The 23466-nt window shown below is 41.7% G+C and overlaps 1 protein-coding gene and 1 gene segment (V, D, J or C); both read left to right on the top strand.

Moving 5' to 3' along the window:
• LOC104681473 overlaps positions 1-23466 on the top strand; it is a 195738-nt gene that overhangs the window by 37407 nt on the left and 134865 nt on the right. The window lies entirely within an intron of this gene.
• On the top strand, positions 18355-18881 carry LOC104681476. The segment is given in 2 exon segments: positions 18355-18434; positions 18559-18881. Coding segments are annotated over 2 exon segments (378 nt in total).

Genomic DNA, 23466 nt, shown 5'->3' with positions numbered 1-23466 from the left:
TTATGGTGAAACCCCATCTCTAGTGAAGATACAAAAATTTGCAAAGCGTGCTGGCACACGCCTGTAATCCCAACTACTCAAGAGGCTGAGCCAGGAGAATCGCTTGAACCTGGGAGTCAGAGGTTGCAGTGAGCCAAGATCACACCACTGCACTCCAGCCAGGGTGACAGAGCAAGACTCCTTCAAAAAAAAAAAGAAAGAAAGAAAGAAAGAGGGAAAGAAAGAAAGAAGAAAGAAGAAAGAGAAAAAGAAAGAAAGAAGAAAGAAAGAAAGAAAGAAAGAAAGAAAGAAAGAAAGAAAGAAAAAGAAAGGAAGGAAGGAAGGAAGGAAGGAAGGAAGGAAGGAAGGAAAGAAGAAAGAAAGAAAGAAAGAAAGAAAGAAAGAAAGAAAGAAAGAAAGAAAGAAAGAAAGAAAGAAAGAAAAAGAAAGGAAAGAAAGAAGAAAGAAACAAAGAAACAAAGAAAGAAAGAGAAAAAGAAAAAGAAAGAGAAAAAGGAGAAAAATGAAAGTCCTCATATTGTGACAGGAAGATGGTGAGGCAGGGGGCTGTGCCCACAGGACAGTGCTGTCTGCTCAAGTTTCGTGATTCCGTGTGAATTTGCTTAGGATAATGGCCTCCAGCTGCATTCATGTAGCTACGAAGGATATTATTTCATATGTAATTGCTGCGTAGTATCTCATGGTGTATATGTACCACATGTTCTTTATCCAGCCTGCCATTAATAGTCATTTAGGTTGATTTCATGTCTTTCCTATTGTGAACAGTGCTGCTACGAACATATGTGTGCACATGTGTGTATAGTAAAATGGCTTATATTCCTTTGGGTATATGTGCAATAATGTGATTGCTGTGTCAAATGGTACTTCTGTTTTAAGTTCTTTGAGGAGACATCACACTGCTTTCCACAATTGCTGAACTAATTTACATTCCCACCAGCAGTGTATGAGCATTCCTTTTCTCTGCAACCTTACCAGCATCTGTCATTTTTTGCCTTTTTAGTAATAGCCATCCTGACTGGCATGAGATTGTATCTCATTGTGGTTTGATTTGCATCTCTATGATGATTAGTGGTGATGAGAATTTTTTAATGTTTGTTGGCTGCTTGTATGTCTTCTTTTGATTAACTTCTTTTTAAGTCCTTTGCCCATTTTATAACGGAGTTGTTTTTTGTTGTTGGTTTGTTTGAATTTCTTTTTATAGATTCTGGATGTTAGATCTTTGTGAGATACATATCTTGTGAATATGTTCTCCCATTTTGTAGGTTGTCTGTTTACTCTTTTGTTAGTACTTTTGCTGTAAAGAGCTTGTGTAGTTTTATTAGGTAACACTTAACAATTTTTGTTTTGATTGCAATTGCTTTTGGAGTCTATGTCATGAATTCTTTGCCTGGGCAAACGTCAGGAATGGCATTTCCTAGATTTTCCATGAGAGTTTTTATAGTTTAGATTTTATATTTAAGCCTTTATTCCACCTTGAGTTGACTTTCTATATAGTGAAAGGTTTCCATTTCAGTGCATATAGGTGCCAGTTATCCCAGCAGCGTTTATTCAATAAGGGGGTACTTTCCGCATTGCTCGTTTTAGTCAACTTTGTTGAAGATCAGATGGTTGTAGGTGTGTGGCTTTACTTCTGAGCCCTCTAACCTGTTCCACTGGTTTAGGGTTCCTGTTTTTGTCTCTGCTGAATTAGTTACTGTTGCCTTGTAGTCTAGCTTGAAGTTGGGTAACGTGATGCCTCCAGCTTTGCTCTTTTTGTGTAAGTTTTTTTATTTTTTATTTTTTTAGCTCTAGTGTAGTTCCAAGTAAATTTTAGAATTTTTTTTCTAATTCTGTGAAAAATGTTATTGCTAGTTTCACAGGAATAGCGTTGAATCTATAAATAGCTTTAGTCAGTATGACCAGTTCAAAAGTACGGATTCTATCCATGAAGGTGGAATGTTTTTCTATATGTTTGTGTCATTTCTGATTTCTTTCAACAGTATTTTGTCATTGTTGTTGTAGAGATCTTTCACCTTCTTGGTGAGCTGTATATCTAGGTATTTTATTCTTTTTATGGTTATTGTGAATGGGATTGGATTCTTGGACCTGTACTTGGTGTCAATGTTATTGGTGTATAGAAATGCTACTGATTTGTATACATCGATTTTGTTTCCTGAAACTTTGCTGAAGCTATTTATGAGATCTCAAAGCTTTTGGGCAAAGACAGTGGGATTTTCTGTGTATAATATAGCATTGCTTGCAAAGAGAGATAGTTTGACTTATTCTCTTCCTATTTGGATGTCTTTTATTTTTCTCCCTTGCCCGATTGCTCTGGCTAGAAATTCCAGTACTGCGTTGAATAGGAGTGGTGAGAGTGCGTATCCTTGCCTTATTCCAATTCTCAATGGAAGCGCATCTAGCATTTGTCCATTCTGTGTGATGTTGGCTGTAAGTTTGTCATAGATGGCTGTTAGTATTTTAAGTTGTAGATTTTTGTTGCCTGGATTGTTGAGGGTTTTTAGCATGAAGGGGCATTGAATTGTAGCAAAAGGCTTTTCTGCATCTCATGAGATATCACGTAGTTATTGTTTTTAGTTTTGTTCATGAAGTGAATCTCATGTATTGATTTTTACATTTGGAACCAACCATGCATCCCATGAATAAAACCTGATTGATTATGGTGGATTAGCTTTTGATGTGCTACACAATTAGGTTTGCTAGTATTTTGTTGAGAAATTTTGTATTTATGTCATGAGAGATATCGGTCTGAAGTTTTTATTTATTGTACCTCTGTCAGTTTTTATTATCAGGCAGATGTTGGCTTCACAGAATGAGCTAGGAAGGAGATCTTCCACCTTGGTTTTTTTGGAATAATTTCACTACGATTGGTACTAGCTCTTTCTATGTCTGATAGTATTTGGTTGTAATTTTTTTTTTTTAATCCAGAGCTTTTTCTGATTCGTGGACTTTTTATTACTGATTCAATTTCAAAACTCATTATTGGTCTGTTCAGGTGCTCAACTTCTTCCTACGAGATTCTTGGGAGATTGTACATTTCCAGGAATTTGCGCACTTTTTCCTAGGTTTTCTAGTTTTTGTGTATAGAGGTCTTCATTGTAGATTCCAAGCGTTTTTCGTTTGTTTTGTTTGTTTGTTTTATTGCTGAGGAGTGAGTGGTGATGTCCTGTTTGTCACTTCTGGTTGTTTTCGTTTGGATATTCCTTTTTTCTTTTTTAGTCTAGCTTGCAGTCTGTCAATCTTTTTTTTTTTTTTTTTTATTTTTTTGAGACGGAGTCTCGCTCTGTTGCCCGGGCTGGAGTGCAGTGGCCAGATCTCAGCTCACTGCAAGCTCCGCCTCCCGGGTTTACGCCATTCTCCTGCCTCAGCCTCCCGAGTAGCTGGGACTACAGGTGCCCGCCACCTCGCCCGGCTAGTTTTTTGTATTTTTTAGTAGAGACGGGGTTTCACTGTGTTAGCCAGGATGGTCTTGATCTCCTGACCTCGTGATCCGCCCGTCTCGGCCTCCCAAAGTGCTGGGATTACAGGCTTGAGCCACCGCGCCTGGCTTCAGTCTGTCAATCTTATTTCTTCTTTCAAAATCCTAACTTTTGATTTCATTGACCTTTTTTTCTCCTCTCTATTGCATTCAGTTCAGGTTTGATTTTGGTTATTTCTTCTTCTAACTTTGAGGTTGGTTCACATTTATTTCTCAATTTCCTGTAGGTGTGATGTTAGGCTGTTAATTTGGGATTTTTCTAACTTTCTGATGTGGACATTTAGCACTATAAACTCCTCAGAACACTGCTTTTGCTGTGTCCCAGAGATTCTGGTATGTTGTCTCTCTCTTTTTTTTTTTTTTTTTTTTTTCATTAGTTTCAAAGAATTTCTTAATTCTTACCTTAATTTCATTGTTTACCCAAAATTCTGTAAGCAGAAGATTGTTAAATTTCTACTTAATTTTATGGTTTTGAAAGATCTTTTGGTGTTTTTTTTTTTTTTTTGGCACTTCAGTCTGAGAGTGTGGTTGGTAGGATTCCATTTCATTTTGTGATTTTTAATTTTTGTATTTGTTGAGACTTGCAGTATGGCTGAGTATGTAGTCAGTTTTAGAGTTTTGCCATGTGGAGATGGGAAGGGTGTGTGTTCTGTTATTATTAGTGGTTGTTCTGTAGATGTCAGTTTGTTTCATTTTGTCAAATGTCAAGTTTAGGTTCTGAATATCTTTGTTACCATTCTGCTTGAATGATCTGTCAAACACTGTCAGTGTGGTGTTGAAGTCTCACACTATGATTGTGTGGTTATCTGGATGTTTTTGTCAGTCTCTAAGAAATTGTTTTATAAATATGGGTGATCTACTGCTGCATGTTTATATAATATATTTGGGATAGTTAAGTCTTCTTGTTAAATTTAACTCTTTATTATTATTTAATACTCTTCTCCGTTCTTTTTGGTCATCGTTAGTTTAAAGTCTGTTGCGATAAGAATCGCAATCTTTGCTTCTTTTTGCTTTCAATTTGTTTGATAGATCTTTCTCTCTCCCTTTACTTTGAGTCTATGCATAATAATTAGAAACCACCTGAAAGAACAGTGACCAGTGCCTTGAATAATATCTTTTCATAAAGAGTCTCTGGTACCTAGTAAATAGTAAGTTTATTTATTTATTTATTTGAGATGGAGTTTCGCTCTTGTTGTCTAGGCTGGAGTACAATGGTACGATCTCGGCTCATCGCAACCTCCGCCTCCTGGGTTCAAGTGATTCTCCTGCCTCAGCCTCCTGAGTAGCTGGAATTACAGGCATGAGCCACTAACCCCTGGCTAATTTTTTGTGTTTTTAGTAGATACAGGGTTTTTCCATGTTGGTCAGGCTGGTCTTGAACTCCCGACCTCAGGTTATCCTCCTGCCTTGGACTCACAAAGTACTGGGATTACAGGCATGAGCCACTACAACCAGCCTAAGCTCATTTTTAAAAATGTATTTTTTATGATGTGAATAAAAAATCTTTTAAAATATAAATGATAAATCCATATCATAAGGGAAATCATGAAATTTGCTCATAATATTTATACATAAACTTGTACTTCTCTCTCTTATTTTAGAATCTAGTGGGGATGTTGTGAAGACCCAGACTCCACTATCTCTGTCCGTCACCCCTGGAGAGCCGGCCTCCATCTCCTACATTTCTAGTCAGAGCCTCCTGCATAGTGATGGAAACACCTATTTGTATTTGCACTTGTAGAAGCCAGGCCAGCATCCATAGCTCCTGATCTATGGGGTTTCCAGTGGGGCCTCTGGAGTCCCAGAGAGGTTCAATGGCAGTGGGTCAGGAACATATTTTAAACTCAAAATCAGCAGGGTGGAGGCTGAGGATATTCGAATTTATTAATACATGCAAGTTACATAATATCCTTGCACAGCGGTACCGCCTTGAACACAAACCTCCCTGCTGGGGTGTCCCAGTTGCCCACATGCTCTGCTTGTCGGGGGTGCAACTCTGCAGGGTTTCTGAGTCTGCAGAAGAGGAGGCTGCTGGGGAACTCAGAGGCAGGATTTGCTGTTGAGGACTCTGGTTCATGAGAGCCTCGGCTGCGCCTCAGTCCCACGTGTTAAGGTCCCATCCGCTGCCATGACCTTGGGAAGGCATCAGCACGTGCCCTGGGAGCAACCAGCTCTGATGAAGGGAGAGGGAATGGAAGCTCATCCCTCCCTATCTTGCCTACATTTTTCAAGTACATTTAGTTGTCAGAACAACCAGACCATGGATGCAGATTAATGACAACACAAGTGGAATACGTGTTGGAAATGACCAGCTTGGGGTTTATTTTGTACAGAAAGATACTTGGTCCTATTGAGAAATGTTTTTTTTTTGTTTCACTTTCCCAGCTTTGTATCTTTTTTAACACTATGCACTAAACTGCCCTCTCCTGTGTCATGCTGGAGAAGGCATTCCACACAAGCTGTCTTGGCAAAGAATGATTAGTAAAAATGTTTACCTTTTGACTATTCATAGACTTGGTAAATATGGCAGATAAAAGATCTCAATGCCAAAATACTTCACTTCTCCCCAATAACCTTCTTCTCAGTGAAAGTTCTTCCAGTTCCAAGAGTGAGCTTTGAAAATAAACAGCATGAACTCACAGACGGACAACATAGACTCAGTAAACATGTCACTTGAATAATGCAGAATTATGTGATTTTTTTTCTTCTTACCCCGGTTTTAAGAATTTTAAAAGCATTTGATCTAAAAAGATTGTTTTGGAGATGACAAATTTAGTGGTGTGTCCCCCATGAGAAAATATGTCAAGCAATACCAAAATGCCTTGTTTACATACCACCTCATCATTACTAGAAAATATATCTGAATCCTCTATTTTGGTATGAAAGCATAAAATTGTAAGGTTTCAATTGATTTCACTTAAAATATTATTCTAAAGTTCCATCAAACTTTATGATGAGTTATGTCAGTTACATGACAGAGCATGGTGGGATAGAGACAAAAGAATGATCAAAGGAACAGAACAAGAAGATCCTGCTTCAGGCATAGGGTTTAAAATGTATTGGAGATGATTTTCTATTCTGTGATAATGGATTCAATGGCCTGGGCAATTAAAATTCCAAAGTGGCCTTTCTATTAGGTTTCATAGATATATGGCAAAATTTGTATAGAAATAGTGCAGACCGGAGCCCTCAAATTAAAAACATTAGACACTTAATATGCTATTTAAAAATCCTGATAAATGCATCGTGGAGCGTAAATGTTTCTACAGAATGCTATTGCAGAGAAACAAACTGTAAGTAGCAAGAGCAGGAGCTGAGGTCGTCTTTAGTACTCCTGTGATTGACAGCACCTACTCACTGTACATTCTGCTTTGATGTGAGACAGGGGATAAGGTCTAAACCCACTCAAGATGTTTAGATGTATTTAACAAGGAAACAAACATACAGCCTACATGATGTTGATATCCCAAGAACTACACTCTCAAATCAAAATGTTAAAAGAAATGATGGCAGAGACTGAAAGGGGATTCAAGAAGAACCAAAAAATAATCAAATTTACTACAAGAAGCCTCAAAACCTCAGAGCACAGTCTACCTCCTTTCTCAGTCACTGCCCCCACACCCATTCCTCAGCAGCCTGAGGTGGAGCAGAGAGGAGAGACAGCTGTTATCCCTGGAGAGTTTCTTTTTTCTTCTAAAGACGAAAGAAAATTCCAGCTTTCCACCGGGGATAAATGTTCTTTTGCCTCAAAGACTCATTTGTGCAATTTATTTTATTTTATTTTATTTTATTTTATTTTATTTTATTTTATTTTTTTACTGTGTGAATCTCCTAAAAACCTGCATTTTTGTTAGTTTGTTTTAATTTAAAAATATAGTTACACAATATTTGGAAATAATTGTTGAATATACAATTATATTGTGGCAGCCTATAGAAGTTGTCATTTATTGTTATAATTATTGCTAAAAAGTCATCAGCAAATGAAAGACTTTCATCTGTGACTAACACCCCTCCTCTGAAAGGAATCTGTTTCTTTTGTCTCTTCAGGCTCTTTTCAAGCTCTTCAATTGGCCTTTGGTTTTTTAAACATGTCACGTACTCAGTGTAATTTATTATTTATGTGAAATTAGTTAATTAGTTTTCACTGTTACAAAATTAAAAATCATGTGTATTGCTATGTCAAACACCTGCCCCTAGACGACAAACAAATTCCACAATATAAAAAGAGAGTGCCATGAACTAAGAAATACTGAGAATGTAAGGGTGATGGTGTCTCACTGTCAACTGGGAGCTTCATCTTCAGTTTGGTTGCATTAAACACAAATGTTTCCTTCACAGTCAGGTAACTAGACTTTACACTTTCTGATTAGAATTACACCAAACTGCAGGAACAACTTGTTTGCAATTAATATTTTGCAATGCTCGTGTTTGCTTTCCACTTAGATGTCAGAGGGGACATTGTATATACCCTGTCTCCAGCCCCTTGCCCTGTGTCCCAAGAGAGAGGTCACCGTCAACTGCAGGGCCAGGTAGAGTATTAACAGTATCCTATCCTGACACCAGCTGAACCCAGGCCCTTTTTGAGCTCCTGCTAGTTCATGATTCCCCCTAGACACAAGGCCTGGGTCAAGGGTGCTGGACATGGACAGATGTCACTCTGGCCATCAGCAGCGGAGCTGCTTTCACAGAGGCCCATTCTGAACAGAGTCCTGGCAGCCCTGTGGGCCACAGAAGCTGGTCAGCGAAATCCCACATCGCTGCAGTCAGAGGGGAGGCTGCCAAAGGACCATCAAGTGTTTTTTTGTCTGTGTGAACACAGCCACTGAGCCATGTGTGCTGCTCTGTCTGATGGGAGCCCTCAGAGTAAAATGTCCCTCTACTGGGGTTCCAGACCCACTGCCCCTCTCTCTTCAGCACTTGCACCTGTGTGCTCCCAGGCTGCCTTCACGAAACTCAGCATTCTCAGCCTTAGACTGTTACGATTTTTCCCAGCAGGGACATCAGGTAGGGTCCTGAACTTTATGACCCTCAGGCTATGTGGTGAGAAAGGATCATGGGGTGGTACACCCTTGCTGGTTTTCAGTGTTCATGCATTAAAGTTTAACATCATACTTTATACCAACAATTAAAAATATCCCTATATATATAAATGCACATATTGTGAACCCAGAACATTTGAGACAGGCATGGGGTAATTTAGCAAGTTTATTTTGCCAAAGTTTAGGGCACGTGCCTGTAACACAGTCTCAACAGGTCCTGCAGACCTGTGCCCAAGGTGGTCAGAGCATAGCTTGGTTTTATACATTTCAGTGAGACATGAGACATCAATCAGCATATGTAAAGTGAACTTTGGTTTGGTCTGGAAAGGCAGGACAATTCCAAGTGAAAAGCAGGGCAACTGGAAGCAGGGAGGGGGCTTTCAGGTCACAGGTAGGTGAGAGACAAACTTGCATTCCTTTGGGTTTCTGATTAGCCTTTCTAGAGGAGGTAATTAGATATGCATTTATCTCAAGGAGCAGAGGGCTGACTTTGAAAAGAATGGAAGGTAGGTTTGCCATATTCATTTCCCAGCTAGAATTTTCTCTTTAACTTAGTGATTTGGGGACCCCAGGATATTTTCCTTTCACAATATTTATTCTTAATATACATTCATATTATATACAAAGATATCACTGCAATTTACATCTATAATATTATACGTCTTTAATGTACAAAGTTTGTTACAAATGCCTATATACATACACACATGATTTTATGTTTATTTAGCATGTGGTCCTTTTTCTTTCTAACTATAGCAGAATCAGTCTCAGTCAGGACTCTAGGGACATTTGCTGACCTCTGGCTCCAGCACAGTCCTGGTCATTGAGAACCAGTGAGAACAGAGCTGAGAGCAGCTGACCCCAGAAGCTTGGGCCCAGTCCCCAGACCCTTGTCTCTGAGCCTTTCCTCCTGGTGGCAGACTCTGGGCTTGGTGCGGGCCTGTGAGTGTGTGAGCAGTTTCCTTCCCTGAAGCTTCTGTGAGGCAGCCCTGTGGGCAGAGACTTTAGTTCCCAGGTCCTCAGCCCCATGGCTCAGTAGAGCAGTTGCCTCCTCCACAGTCCAGGGCCAGAGCCCAGTAGCTCTAGGGCAGCACAAGTCTGACCTTAGCCCTGATTCAAGGATAAGGATCTTATTATAAATGTCTCCACAAGTATACTGGTAATTGAAGGTATGCCCTTGGCTTATACAACTGCGTAGGCTACATTTCCACAATTGCTGAAGTTAACAAGGTCATGTGAGAAAAGTAAAATTTGACTTCATTTTCATCCTCAGGTCCTTGCTTCTTCAAATGTTGCAAGATGAAGATGCCCATAACTTTTCTCCTCTTCATACAACTTTCCCTAAAAGCACAGTGGAATTTAAAATTGTGTCACCTACAGAGCAGCCACCCCCTCCTCTTTTAGTGTATAGGGCACTGTCTCTGTCCTGCTGTGCATGACAAGGACACTGAGCCGCTCCCAGCCAAAGACAGGAGCAGGGTTTAGGTGCACATGTGATCAGCTCCACAGTGAGATGTCATGGGTGTGAAGGAGGGGCAGAACTTCTGAGGAAAATGGTGATCCCTCATAAAAAGAGGGATGATGAAGAGCTTTGCCCTCCATTTCCTCTTTGGGCAGTTACTAGAGAGCATGAAGCCTAGAGTCCCTGCAACCTTCTTGAGACCATGAGGCGTTGAACCCAAGACAGAAAAACCAATGTGGTCAAGGTTCCCAAGCAGAAATGTAGACAGAATCTGGGGCCTTTCTCCTGTCAGCAAGCTGCTATACTAACTCTAAATGTCTCAAACTTCAGCTCATTGCTTAAGCCATTGCTATGCTTTCACTTGTTTCTAAAATTATTGTAACTTATCCTTAAATGATACTGAAGAGAAAGATCCTTGCTGGCCATAGACCTGCCCTTTAGGAGAAGAACTGCATTGTCATGTTCGCGTATGTGTGTGTTTGTGGGTGTCAGAGGCAGTAAAAGCAGGAACCAGAATAAGTGACGTCCTTTCCTGACATCTTGGCTCGTCTCTATTTATAGCTAGGGGAAGCCAAACCACTGCAAAAAGTTCATAAGTTCTGCTGTCTTCCTGTCCCAAGTTCACGTTTTATATCTTAAGGATGGACATCTTTTTGTTGCCCCTAATTCCTCCCTCCTTAATCATCATGAAATTAGAATAGTGGTCAAGAAAGAGACAAGAACACTGGAAGAAGATGTAAAATCTGTGAACTGTATGCATCTCCTCAACAGCAACATTGTGCTAGCAGGTTTCTCCTTCTTCTCAGTGGTTTTTGATGGGAAGATGCTGACTCTTCTAACCAGGTTTCTATCAGAGGTTGCGTTTGGAGGGCTTACAAAGAAAAGCTTCCAGGCAGTTAGTGCTGGATTCCAGGGAGGGTAGTAGGAGGGTGAGTCTGGATTCTCAACATGGAGGAGGCCAGAGTGAATTCTGAGAAGGGCTGTGCATGTGGGAAGAAAAGAATTAGAACTCAGAACTGTGGTCACAACCTTAGGAGTCAAAGAATGAGACACTAACACAGATGCAGCTCAGAGACAACTCAAACTAAAAGTGTTATGGTCAGTTATCATCTTGTTTGTCTTTCTAATACCACATGTAAAAGAGAAGGCAGAATTGTTTACAGTGGAAGCTATGCACATGAAACCCCACTGCCCTTAGTGATGCACTTGTTTGTTGTAGAATAAATAGTGAAGAATTTGAATTGAAAATGACATCTGGCTAGTAAGATCTTACATAGTCTTTTTATTCTAACATTTTCAAAGGTGCATAAAAAGGGGATTGGATATGTATATATTAGAAAGATAAACAATATGACAATTGATCACGCATATACATATATATTTTTAAAACACACACACACACATATGTACTTCAAGGTCCATCATCTGATTAAATCCTCAGGAGACCCCCTGATATACACAGTGTTCCATTTCACAGATGAGGAAACCAATGATCAGAGCTCATGGATGCTTTACCCAAAGGCACACGACCAGCACATGCAGGGCTGGGATTTGAACCCAAGTGGGACTGGGATTTGAAGCCAAGTCTGTCTGACTTTATTATATTTCTTTCATGCAACCATTTTTATCCTATAGGTGAACCCAAAGCCTATAATAAGGGAGAAGACATGGTAGGGACAGGGTGGACTCCACAGCTTCCTGCTGTCTCTGCCTCACACCATGCTGAACTTAATCATAAACTAGCCCCATCTGCATTTTTCCCTACAAAACACAACTCTGTCAACAACTTTGTGAGTTGTAAATGACTTTATTTTGGACTTGTGAACAAGGACACATCTTTCTTATCTCTGACCCCTTCTACATCTCCTTTCTCTTCCCATTTCCCTGGCTCAGTCTGTGCCTCTCAGAATGTGTTCTGCAAGTCTAATTTGTAACAAAGTGCTACACTCTCAAAAAAGAATGGTGAAAGGTAAAAGATCCCCTTAACCTGAGGGAAGATACAAAGAAAATTTGAATTGGCTGGTACAAAGAAGCCTCTAGTTGCAGTTGACCAAATGTGACAAGGTTTCTGTGTCTGTGACGTGTCAGTGCAGACAGGCAGGTGGCCTTGGTGGTGTGGATGGCTCTGCTCCATGTGGTCACTCAGGTGGGCAGGAGGCATGACCACCTTCAGCCCAGAGCTTCCTCCTTCCTCACAGTTGCTGCCCCCACACGCATCCTCAGCAGCATGAGTGGAACAGAGTGAAACGAAAGCTGTTTTCTTCTAAAGATCAAAAATCTTGAACTGGCAAATAGAAAAATAAATGCTATTTTTGCTCCATGTACATACACATTTGAGAAATCTTCCATTGAGTGGATCTGATGATAAACTCACATTTTTTCTATTTTAACCTGAAAATGTATCTATATGATTCTTGAAAATAATTTTTTGATTATAAAATTATGTTGTAGCACATTACTTCAAATTGTTATTTTTACGTTTTGATAATGACTCCTAAAATGCCATCAATTAAAAAAAAAGACATCTGTTGTTCTGTCCTTCACTGAAAGTAATTTGTCTTTTCAACCTCATCAGACTCCTTTTAGGCTCTTAAACTGATCTTATGTTTCTACAGATTCTGCACATTACATCAATTTATTTATGATAAATTTATTTATGTGTCTATTTTCGCTATCACAGTAGAAAACTCCTATAAGTTGCTATGCCAAAGATCTGCCTCTAGATGGCAAACAAACCCCACACTTCCCAAAAGAATGCCAAGTTCTTAGACACCCTGGGAAAGGAAGAGGGCTAGTGTCCCATTAACAACTTGGAGCCCCCAAGGCAAGAATGGCCTGGAACATCTGGAACATCTGGGAGGAGACATCAGGCTGCGGAGTAGTGGGGAACCTGCTCTGTGCTCTGAGACTGAAAATCCAGCCTTGCCTCTCACTACTGCCTTGACTGTGTCCCCATCTGCTGTGAAGTGAATGATGTCTTCTAAATTCATCCTGAGCCCTAATTGCTGAAAAGTGTGAGACACGGAATGTGGGGATTAAACCCATCTTCCCGCCGTGATGCTCAGAAAGGAGACTTCTTGTTTTCTGTTAGGATTCTTGAACAAAACAAGATTTTGCGTCTTCTGCACATTTCCCTTTCCTGATTGTCCCTCTCTATTGACAGAAGATGGCCCAGGGGATTCACTACTGAGTCACAACCTCTTACCCAAAGCCCTCAGTCTAGTGTTGCTCTTTTCCTTCACACTATTTTTGTTTGTTTGTTTTCTTGTAATCATCTTAGCAAGAAAATAATAACTTTTTTATTCCTAGCTATTAAACATGTTATCTTAGTTAATTACAGTGGTTGCCTTCAGAATGATAAATGGTCTTTCAAAATGATGTTAAGAGATCCAAATCCATGTGCTTCAGAAGTTGCAAGAAGCTCTGTCTAGCCCGGGTGCCAGTGACTCCCACAGTGCTCCATGCCGCTGGCCCCACAGATTCCCTCTGTGCTGTCATATCACCCACTGCCTTCTGTGAATGAGATATTCTGATTAGAATCCTGGTGGATGCTCTTTGAGCCAGCACCCACAAAACTCCCATGAAAGCTGAGGACCACAGGCCCCTGCAGATAATCACAGGTCTCTAGACTCACAGCTCATGACTGTCCTCTGCAGACACAGCTTCTCCCCAGATGGCTGAAGGTTGTCATTGGCTGTGTCCTTCCTTGTGCATGACAACAGGAGACAGAGCAGGTCTGTAAGCAACCCTGAAAGCCAGGTTCTGTGCAAGCCCTCCTGTGTGGATGCCTCTTACCTGGACATAGGTGTGCAAACCAAAAATGACACTATATGCTCCCTGGCCAAATAAATGAACTCCTCCTCTCAGCCAAGAATATGCCAAAATCAACCTGAAATACAAGTGCAGGTCATGATGGGAATGGATGATCGGATATGCCTTAACTTACCCTTCTTCTTTTAAAATTCAGGCACAACTGACCAGCATTTAATATTAAGACAGAGACCTTGAGACTGACAAAACAAACTCTCTGTCTCAATAAGATACCAACTTGACATACCAGGCCCGAGGAGAAATCAAATAACCAAGATATTATTATTTAATGTATTTTAAAATGCCTCTGCAAAGCTGTTTCTTGTGGGAAAAAAAAAAAAACCCTACATTCTGTGGAGAATCCTACCCCTTTTCAAGTCCCTTTCCTGATGCACAGAGATTTAACTAAGAGTTGGCACCTTTTACCATTTGATTTTAAGTCTGCTGAAAAACAATTACAGCCTATTCTCTCTAAAGTCTGCTACCTGAAGGCTTCATCTGCATGAGAAACCTTGGTTCCACAACTTTTTTTCTTAACCCAGAAACTCCCTTCTGTTGATTACAGGTCACTAGATTCTGCCTATGGAATCTTTGAATCCACCTATGACCTGGAAGTCCTCAACAACCCCCCTCCTTTGGGCTGTCCTGCCATTCCATATCAAACCAATGTACAGCTTACACATATTGATTGACATCTTATGTCTCCCTAAAATGTGTAAAACCAAGCTGTAGCCTGACCACCTTGGGCACACGTTCTCAAGACCTTCTGAGGCTGTTTCACTTATATGTCTCTAACTTTGACCAAATACATTTCTAAATTGATTGAGACTTGTCTCAGATACATACTAGTTTACAGCTGCCACTGGATACACTTAGAGAAGTGAAGAGATTTTTGATATTGAGAAAAGAAGGAAACCAGGATGTGTGGAGAGAGAGAGAGAGAGAGAGAGAGAGAGAGAGAGAGAGAGAGAGAGAGAGAGAGAGAGTATTATTGATGTATGTACAGGACTAACACTGAGACCTGGTTCTGTAATGGTGTAGTATTGAGTATCATCCCCAAATAATGAGGTTTCATTCCAAGAAGCCTATGCATGTATCTTATTTGGGAAAAGGGCAATTGCAAGTGTAAATTAGGGAGCTTGAAACAGAGAGATCATCTTAGGTTAATCAAGTGGGCCCTAAATGCGATCACAAGTGTCCTGAGAAAAAAGAGGCAGAGAGGCACTTACCGTAGACTGAAGAGGAGAAGGCAATGTGAACAGGGACAGAAATTGCAGTGATGTGTCCACAGCCAAGGAGAGCTGAAGCCACCAGAAGCTGGAAGAGCTAAATCCTACTCCTCTCTAGAGCTTCTGAAGGAGCTAGACCTGACGACTCCAAGATGTTATACCAGCGAAACTGATTCTGGACTTCTGGTCTCCAGAACCGTGAGAGATTCCATTCCTGTTGTTTTAAGCTACCACATTTTTGAGAACTTGTTACAGTAGCCCGAGGACACTAACACAAATGGGACTCTGGGAAAATGCAGACTAAATGTGCTGTGGTGGTTTGAAATCTCCTTGCTTAACTTTCTGACATTACACATAAATACATTGGTGGAAAATTTTGTGATTAAAGACAGGTACATGAAACTACAGTGTACAGAGAGCCATCTGTTAGTTATAAGATACACATTGATAATTTTAGCTGAAAATGACATATGACTGGCAATACCTGACATAACATTCTGAGTTACTCAAGGATGCATGAAAGGGGCACTAGATACTCTTCTCATGTGTGTGTCTGTCTACACATGTATGTTCACTTCATGGTGCATCAGCTCGTGGAACCCTCAGGACACCCCTTCCTATCCTCAATGCCCCATTTCACACATGAGGCAACTGTTCACGAGAGCACATGACTGATTTGCCTAAAAGTCACTTGGTCAGCAGTTGTTGAAGCTGAACTTGGAATCCAGGTCTGTCTGACCTTAACTATGTTCCTTCCAAATAGCCACATTCATTCCATGGAGGAACCCATAACCTAAAAATCCCAAGAAGAGACAAAGCCAGAAGTGCAAGGTGTGTTTCTTAACCCACGCTCACTGCAACCTCTAGTCCTCATCACGCTGACACTAAGCTTAAACCCAGACCCTTCTACAGTTTTGTCTACAAAGCACAACTTGCTCAAAGCCTTTACAAACACCAAGAACCTTTCCTTCAGATATGGCAGCAGGGTCACATCTTGCATTGCCCTGACCACATTTTGTCTCCTCTGCCATCCCCATCTCTCTGACTTAGTCCTCGCTTCTCAGATTGTGTTTTGTACAGCTAATGCCCCTCTGAATCTTAAAATAGCAAACCCATAGCCCCCTCCTCTGCTCATGTGCTGTGAGAGATGACCTCCAGGCTCTCAGATACCAAGATTGTACAAGACCTAACCCAGAGAGTTACTCAAGAGACTTTCTACATAAGAATAATTCTGGTGCTAGCTCTCATCATAGAAAATTGTTCTCTGTTTTTTGTCAAAATTGGCAGCAAAACACAACAACATAGAACTATTTGGGAGAACAGAGGACAATAATACACACAGGGAAGTAAAACACACCCCCTTCCCCTTGCATTGGTTTCCTGTTGCTGCTGCAACAAAATACCACAACCTTACTGGCTCCACACAAGTGTATTATCTTACATTTCTGGAGGTTAAAAGTCTCAACGAAGTAAAATCAAGGAGTAATAGGACTGTATTCACTCTGGAGGCATCAAGAGAGAAAATCCAATACTCAGCTTTCCATCTTTCAGATGTTCCCACATTCGTGGCTCCATGGACCCTTTCTTCATCACTCTAGCACCCCTCTCTATTGTCCCAGTTCCTCTCTGGATGTGACCCTTCTCCCTTCCTATTATAAGGACCCTTGTGATTATGCTGGTCTCACGCAGATAATTCAGGATACTCTCCTGACCTCAAAATACTTAACCTTGTCTGTCAAGTTACTTTTGGCATATTCATAAGTAATAATCATAGATTCCAGATATTAGGACAATGATGTCTTTAGGGGGTGTATTATTCATTTCACAAACAAGTCTCATTATCCCCACGATGGTCTTGCCCTAAGGTAGAATAAAAATATCACAAGGCAGATTGATGAGGCAATAGACCTAGAAAAAAACCTGAGACTCTTGGATGCCCTCCAAGAATGAGGATTTTTCCCAGTACCTTTGGTTGAATCCCCCCAGTGAGAAGGATGACAAAGATTCCCATGCAAGCAGTATATTTACAAAGTGCAGGAAACAAGCAAGAGAGCAAGGGAGGGGAGGGGGGAAAGTTAAAAGTGCCTCAGAGGGAGCCACCTCTGAGGATGACGAGAGCTCAAGCCCACATAGAAACACAGGAAAAAATGCCTCTGTTATTCCATCTGAGATGTGAGGGACCTGGGGTATGTGTACACCTACTTTGTCATCACTGATTGACAGCCATCCTAGGGGATGCTAATTCCAGACCATGAGTTCTGCCTCATTTGCACTGAGCAGCAGCCGCCCTCACTAAGGAGAGAGGGTTCACTGACCTGGACTTTCCCCAAGGCCTCCCCCTCACCTACCCTCCAGAAACCCAAGCTCTAGGGCAGATGCACCTGAGACCCCAGGAAAAGGCTGGTGGGGAGCACAGCTCAGAGCATTACCCAGGAGCTGTAGCTTTTCTCATCCTGCTTTGAAACAATTGATCATTTGAGCCTAGGTTGATAGAGGTTGATAGAGGGCTTCAAGTTGATCCTAATCCAGGCTCCTATATCAGCGAGTGAAAGAGAGATTTTAATTGAGATAATCAGACCTGGCATCACTAGTCAGGCTCCATGCTGGAGAAACATAAGAAATTCTACCAAAGGCAGGAAAGGGGATGGAATATGGGTATCCTCATGCCAGGAATAATATGCAGCCCTTTAGCGCCTGGGCATTAAAGAGACCCATAGCTCTGGAGAATGGCACATCTATGCATGGCACAGGTATCACCTTTGTGCATCTACAGCAAATTGCTTTTTCTTATACTGCTAAGAACAATGGCTTAAGTTTATTAGTAAATTCTATTGAATTTATTAAACACACTTCTGAAAAAGACTTTTTTGTTTTCACTTCAAAAAAGAAGCAATTTCACACTGACAGAGGCATTGTTAGTATAGCACTAAATACTTTTAAACTCATCAAATTTCTTTGAAAGTAACTGAAAGTTCTGACATCCCCATATTCTACAACTTTATTATGAATTTTCTGCCAAAAATGATGCTTTCCTATACACTCCTAATACAAGGATGAAATACTTTATTTAATCTAGTCTTAGGTTCATTTACAATTTTGAAAACTCACTCCAAAATATGTTCTGTAAGCATATGGCCATGAGAGAAAAGTATTCTCTCTAGGTAAGTCTGCACTGCCTGATCTGTTGGGACCCTGGAGACACTGCCCCTGTGTTGACTTACTGAGATGAGCCAGCCCTGCAGCTGTGCCCAGCCTGCCCCATCCCCTGCTGATTTGCATGTCCCAGAGCACAGCCCCCAGCACTTAAGACTTTTTATAGGCTGGTCATACCCTGTGCAGGAGTCAATCTCAGTCAGGACACAGCATGGACATGAGGGTCCCCGCTCAGCTCCTGGGGCTCCTGCTGCTCTGGCTCCCAGGTAAGGAAGGAAAACAGCAGGAATTTACCAAGTCGGTGTGCTCAGTACTGTCTGGAACTTCAGGGAAGTCCTCTGATAACATGATTAATATTAAGAATATTTGTTTTTATGTTTCCAATCTCAGGTGCCAGATGTGATATCCAGATGACCCAGTCTCCATCCTCCCTGTCTGCATCTGTAGGAGACAGAATCACCATCACTTGCCAGGCAAGTCAGGGCATTAGCAATGATTTAGCCTGGTATCAGCAGAAACCGGGGGAATCTCCTAAGCTCCTGATCTATGAGGCATCCAGTTTGCAAAGTGGGATTCCCTCTCGGTTCAGTGGCAGTGGATCTGGGACGGATTTCACTCTCACCATCAGCAGCCTGCAGCCTGAAGATTTTGCAACTTATTATTGTCAACATTATTACAGTACCCCTCCCACAGTGCTACAAGTCATAACATAAACCCCCAAGGAAACAGATGTGTGAGCCTTGGGCTGCCTCAGATGCTCCTCCTGGTGCCTCCATGTGCTGAGAGCATTTCTCAAAGTCAGTCAGGTTTTGAAAGTCATTGGGAAGTTTTTGTAGAGGGGGCTAGGGAGGCTCCTCTGAACCCTAAGCCTTTTTTGCCCTCATCCCCAGCAGAAAAGATGTTACAACGCCTGACTTGGCAGAATAAAGAAGAGAGATAAGTTCACCTGAGAAATCTATGTTATGGGATAATTGGAATTCATATAGAAAAAGAGAAGATACTCTTAGTTTTCCAAGGAGAATTTGTTCACATTGACTAAATAGAGTCTAAACCACAGTCTTTTTGAAGCCTATGGTATGTCATTTACGAAGCAGGTACTAGAGACAAGGGATTCTCAGGTGCTCCTGCAGAAGTCAGAGTGTACCTGTCCCTGGTGGTATGTGCTGAGTACTGTGTGATGATCCTCAGACCTGACTGGGAAGCCCAGGGCGGGGGTGCTGATGCTCTCAGCTGCCTGCAGCATGTCTCCAGGTGATTCTCCAGTCCACACCTAATTCCATGTGTTTTACGTCAGGTGTCAGTGTACCTGAATCCACCATTCTGACTTCCCAGTGTCATAGGAGGGCAACTCGTTGAGCAACTCTAAAGAAACCATAGGGAGAAAAGGAGCTTTGGAAAATGTGATTCCAGAAATGATAGTAATGATGGGGAATTGACAGCTGATTGGCCAGTAAGGTACACTTACTACAAGGCTCAACATATTTCCTGTTACAGATTGTCCCAGAACACACCCGAATGTGCTTTTGACTCTTACCGGCAAGTCTGGATTCATAGCAAGAAAACTTCATTAAGTTGTAGAAGAAACAGAAAAATCAGGAAATAGTATGAAATATATTATAACGCTGTGTGTGGTAACTCTTGCCTGTAATCTTGAGCACTTTGAGAGGCTAAGGCAGGAGAATTGCTTCATTCTAGGAGTTTGAGATTGGACTGGTGTTGGGAAGAGACCCCCAAATCTGCTCATAAACAAACCCCAAAACTGGCCATAAACAAAATCTCTGCAGCACTGTGACATGCTCATGATGGCTATGATGCCCATGCAGAAGGTTTTTGGTTTCCCGGAATGAGGGCAAGGAACACGTGGCCCACCCAGGGAAGAAAACCACTTAAGGTATTCCTAAACCACAAACAATAGGGTGAGCCATCTGTGCCTTAAGGCTCTATTCCTGCTGCAGATAACTAGCAAAAGCCCATTCCTTTGTTTCCCATAAGGAATGCCTTTAGTTAATGTATAGTCTATAGAAACAATGTTTGGCCAGGCATGATGGCTCAAGCCTGTAATCCCAGCACTTTGGGAGGCCGAGACGGGCGGATCACGGGTCAGAAGATCGAGACCGTGAAACTCCGTCTCTACTAAAAAATACAAAAAAATTAGCCAGGTGTCATGGTGGGCACCTGTAGTCCCAGCTACTTGAGAGGCTGAGGCAGGAGAGTGGCATAAACCAGGGAGGTGGAGATTGCAGTGAGCTGAGATCTGGCCACTACACTCCACACTCCAGCCTGGGCGACAGAGCAAGACTCCATGAAAAAAAAAAAAAAGAAAGAAAGAAAGAAAGAAAGAAAGAAAGAAAGAAAGAAAGAAAGAAAGAAAGAAAGAAAGAAAGAAAGAAAGAGAGAAAGAGAGAAAGAAAGAGTGCTTATCGCTGACTTGCTGTCAACAAATATGTGGGTAAACCTGTTCATGGCTCTCAGCTGTGAAGGCTGCCAGCCCTTTGATTCCCACTCCTCACTCTGTATTTCTGTGTGTATGTCTTTAATTTCTTTAGCGCCTCTGGGTTACAGTCTCCATGACCAAGCTGGTCTAGGCAAGTCGTGCCCACATGTAGGGCTCGAACCTGGGTCGAAGGGTCACCAGAGTGATGGTTGGAGAATGTGGAACTACACTGGCGGACACCTGAGTACTCCTAAGCAGTCCTCATGGTGAGTAAGAAGGAAAGCTCGGAAGCATCAGCGCAACAATGAGACAAGTGTCCGCTCTGCTTCTTTTCACCTTGGAACTTTTTCACACTGATCATAAGGAAAAAGGAGAGTATAAGGAAGTAACAGAAGAGGTGACAGAGAAGGGCTGTTTGCCAGCTAAAGCTAAAGTGGCAAAGGAGGGAGAGGTTTATCCTATTCTTCTGCACCACCTCATTAGTTTGAAGAAAAAGACTGGCCTGACCCTCCAGAACTTCCTTTTCCAGAGGACACTGGGTGAAAACTAGTTGCCCCAGTGACTGTTCAAGGAGTGCCTCAAGCAACCACTCTCAGTTCTACTCAGGCAGGAATCCAGCAAGCTAGACAAGAGGGTGACATAGAGGCTTGGTAGTTCCCTGTTAGGATACACACCCCAGATCAACAGGGAAATATTATAGCTACATTTGAGCCTTTTACTTTTAAATTACTCAAAGAATTTAAACAAGCTATTAATCAATATGGACCAGGTTCTCCTTTTGTAATGGGACTGTTAAAGAATGTTGCTGTCTCCAGTCAGATGATTCTAACTCACTGGGACGCTCTTACTTGAGCTTGTCTAACTCCTGCTCATTTCTTATAATTTGAAAGTTGGTGGGCAGATGAAGCTTCCATTCAGGCTGCTCACAATGCCCAGGCCCAACCTCAAATTAATGTAACTGCAGACCAACTTTAGTGGTTGGCTTCTGGTCTGGTTTAGATGCTCAAGTGGTCATGCAGGATGATGCCATACAGCAGCTTAGAAGGGTATGCATTAGAGCTTGGGAAAAATTCATTCAGTTGCCAAATAATACCCTTCCTTTAGTGCTGTTATGCAGGGGCTGAAAGAAACTTATACAGATTTTATAGCTCAGTTACAGGAGTCTCTTAAAAAGGTGATTGCAGATTCGGCTGCTTAAGATATGGTGTTGCAGTTACTAGCTTTTGACAATGCCAATCCTGAGTGCCAAGCAGCTCTGTGACCTATTAGAAGGAAAGCACATTTAGTTGATTATATTAAGGCATGTGATGGTATCAGAGGTAATCTGCGTAAAGCTACTTTGTTGGCGCAAGCTATGGCAGGCGTGAGAGTGGGTAAAGGAAATACTCCATTTCCTGGAGCTTGTTTTACCTGTGGGAAGCATGGTCATACTAAAAAGAATGTAGAAAAAATCACTGAGTCAGGCCGCCAGTTGAGGGAAAAAAGAAAACTGCTGAGCCTGGAATATATCCCAAATGCAAAAAAGGAAAACGCTGGTCTAATCAGTATCACTCTAAATTTGATAAGGATGGAAACCCGATTTTGGGAAACTCCATGAGGGGCCTGTCTCGGGCCCTGTTCCAAACCGGGGCATTTCTGGCTCAGGTCACTCCCTCACCCCTGTACAATGCCTGCCCCCTGCCACAGCCAGTAGTGCTGCTGTAGATTTATGCTGCACAAAAGCTGTGAGCCTTCTGCTTGGGGAACCCCTGCAATAGGTGCCAACAGAAGTCTGTGCATCCTTGCCAATGGGGACGATAGGATTCCTTCTAGGCAGGTCTAGTTTAAATTTAAAAGGAGTGCAAGTACGTATAGAAGACATTGATTCAGATTACAATGGGGAAATTCAAGTTGCTATATCTACTTCTGTTCCCTGGAAAGCAGAGCCAGGAGAGCGTGCAGCACAGCTCCTGATTATGCCATATGTGGAAATGGGGAAAAGTGAAACTAAATGGACAGGAGGATTTGGAAGCACAAATAAACAAGGCAAAGCAGCTTATTGGGTGAATCAAATTACTGATAAATGTCCTACCTGTGAAATAACTATTCAGGGAAAGAAATGTTTTTTTGATTCAATGTATTGTTTAATTTGTTACTTATGATTAATCAATAATTAATTTTCCCAATCACAGTCATATGTCCTATAAGTTGCTATGTCAGAGACCTGCCTGAAGATGGCAAACACGCTCCACAATAAACAGAAGACAGCTCCACAGTGTTAGGAACCCTGGGAAAGTAGAAATGCTAGTGTCCCATTATCAACAGGGAGTCCTAAAGTTAGAGTGAAATCTTTCCCGTGACCAGGGCACCTGGGAGGAACCACCCGTGTGCTGAGTTGTGGGGAACCGGCCCCGTACCCTGAGGCTGGATTAATGGCCTTGGCCTTTTCCCACCTGCTATGGACTGAATTGTGTCCTCAGATTCATATTGAAACCCTAATTTTAATGTGACTGTAGAAATTAGGACCTCTAAAGACGTAATTGAGGTCATAAGAGGGGAGTCCCTGATCCAGTAGGATTTGTGATTTTATAAGATCCAGAGATCACTCCTTTTTCTTCTCTCTAACTGCCTTCCCCTCTATGGAAAGGTTGTGTGAATGCATGGTGAGAAAGAAGGTGGCATCTGCAAACCAGAAAGAAAGTCTTTACCAGAAAACAAACCCTGCTTAACATCCAACTGGGATATTCCAGGCACCAGACATTTAATTTAATTGAAAATTAAATGCTATGGTTTATGCCATCCAGTCCAGCTTTTTCGATGTGGCAGCACAAGCTGACTCATCCACCTTCCCCACCCGCTGTGAGCAGGAGCAGCCTCAGGAGGCC

This window comes from Rhinopithecus roxellana, chromosome 17 (genome assembly GCF_007565055.1).
Source record: "Rhinopithecus roxellana isolate Shanxi Qingling chromosome 17, ASM756505v1, whole genome shotgun sequence".
Taxonomy (NCBI): Eukaryota; Metazoa; Chordata; class Mammalia; order Primates; family Cercopithecidae; genus Rhinopithecus; species Rhinopithecus roxellana.
The sequence above is the reverse complement of the archived record's forward strand: the minus strand, read 5'-3'. Positions and strand labels throughout refer to the sequence as shown.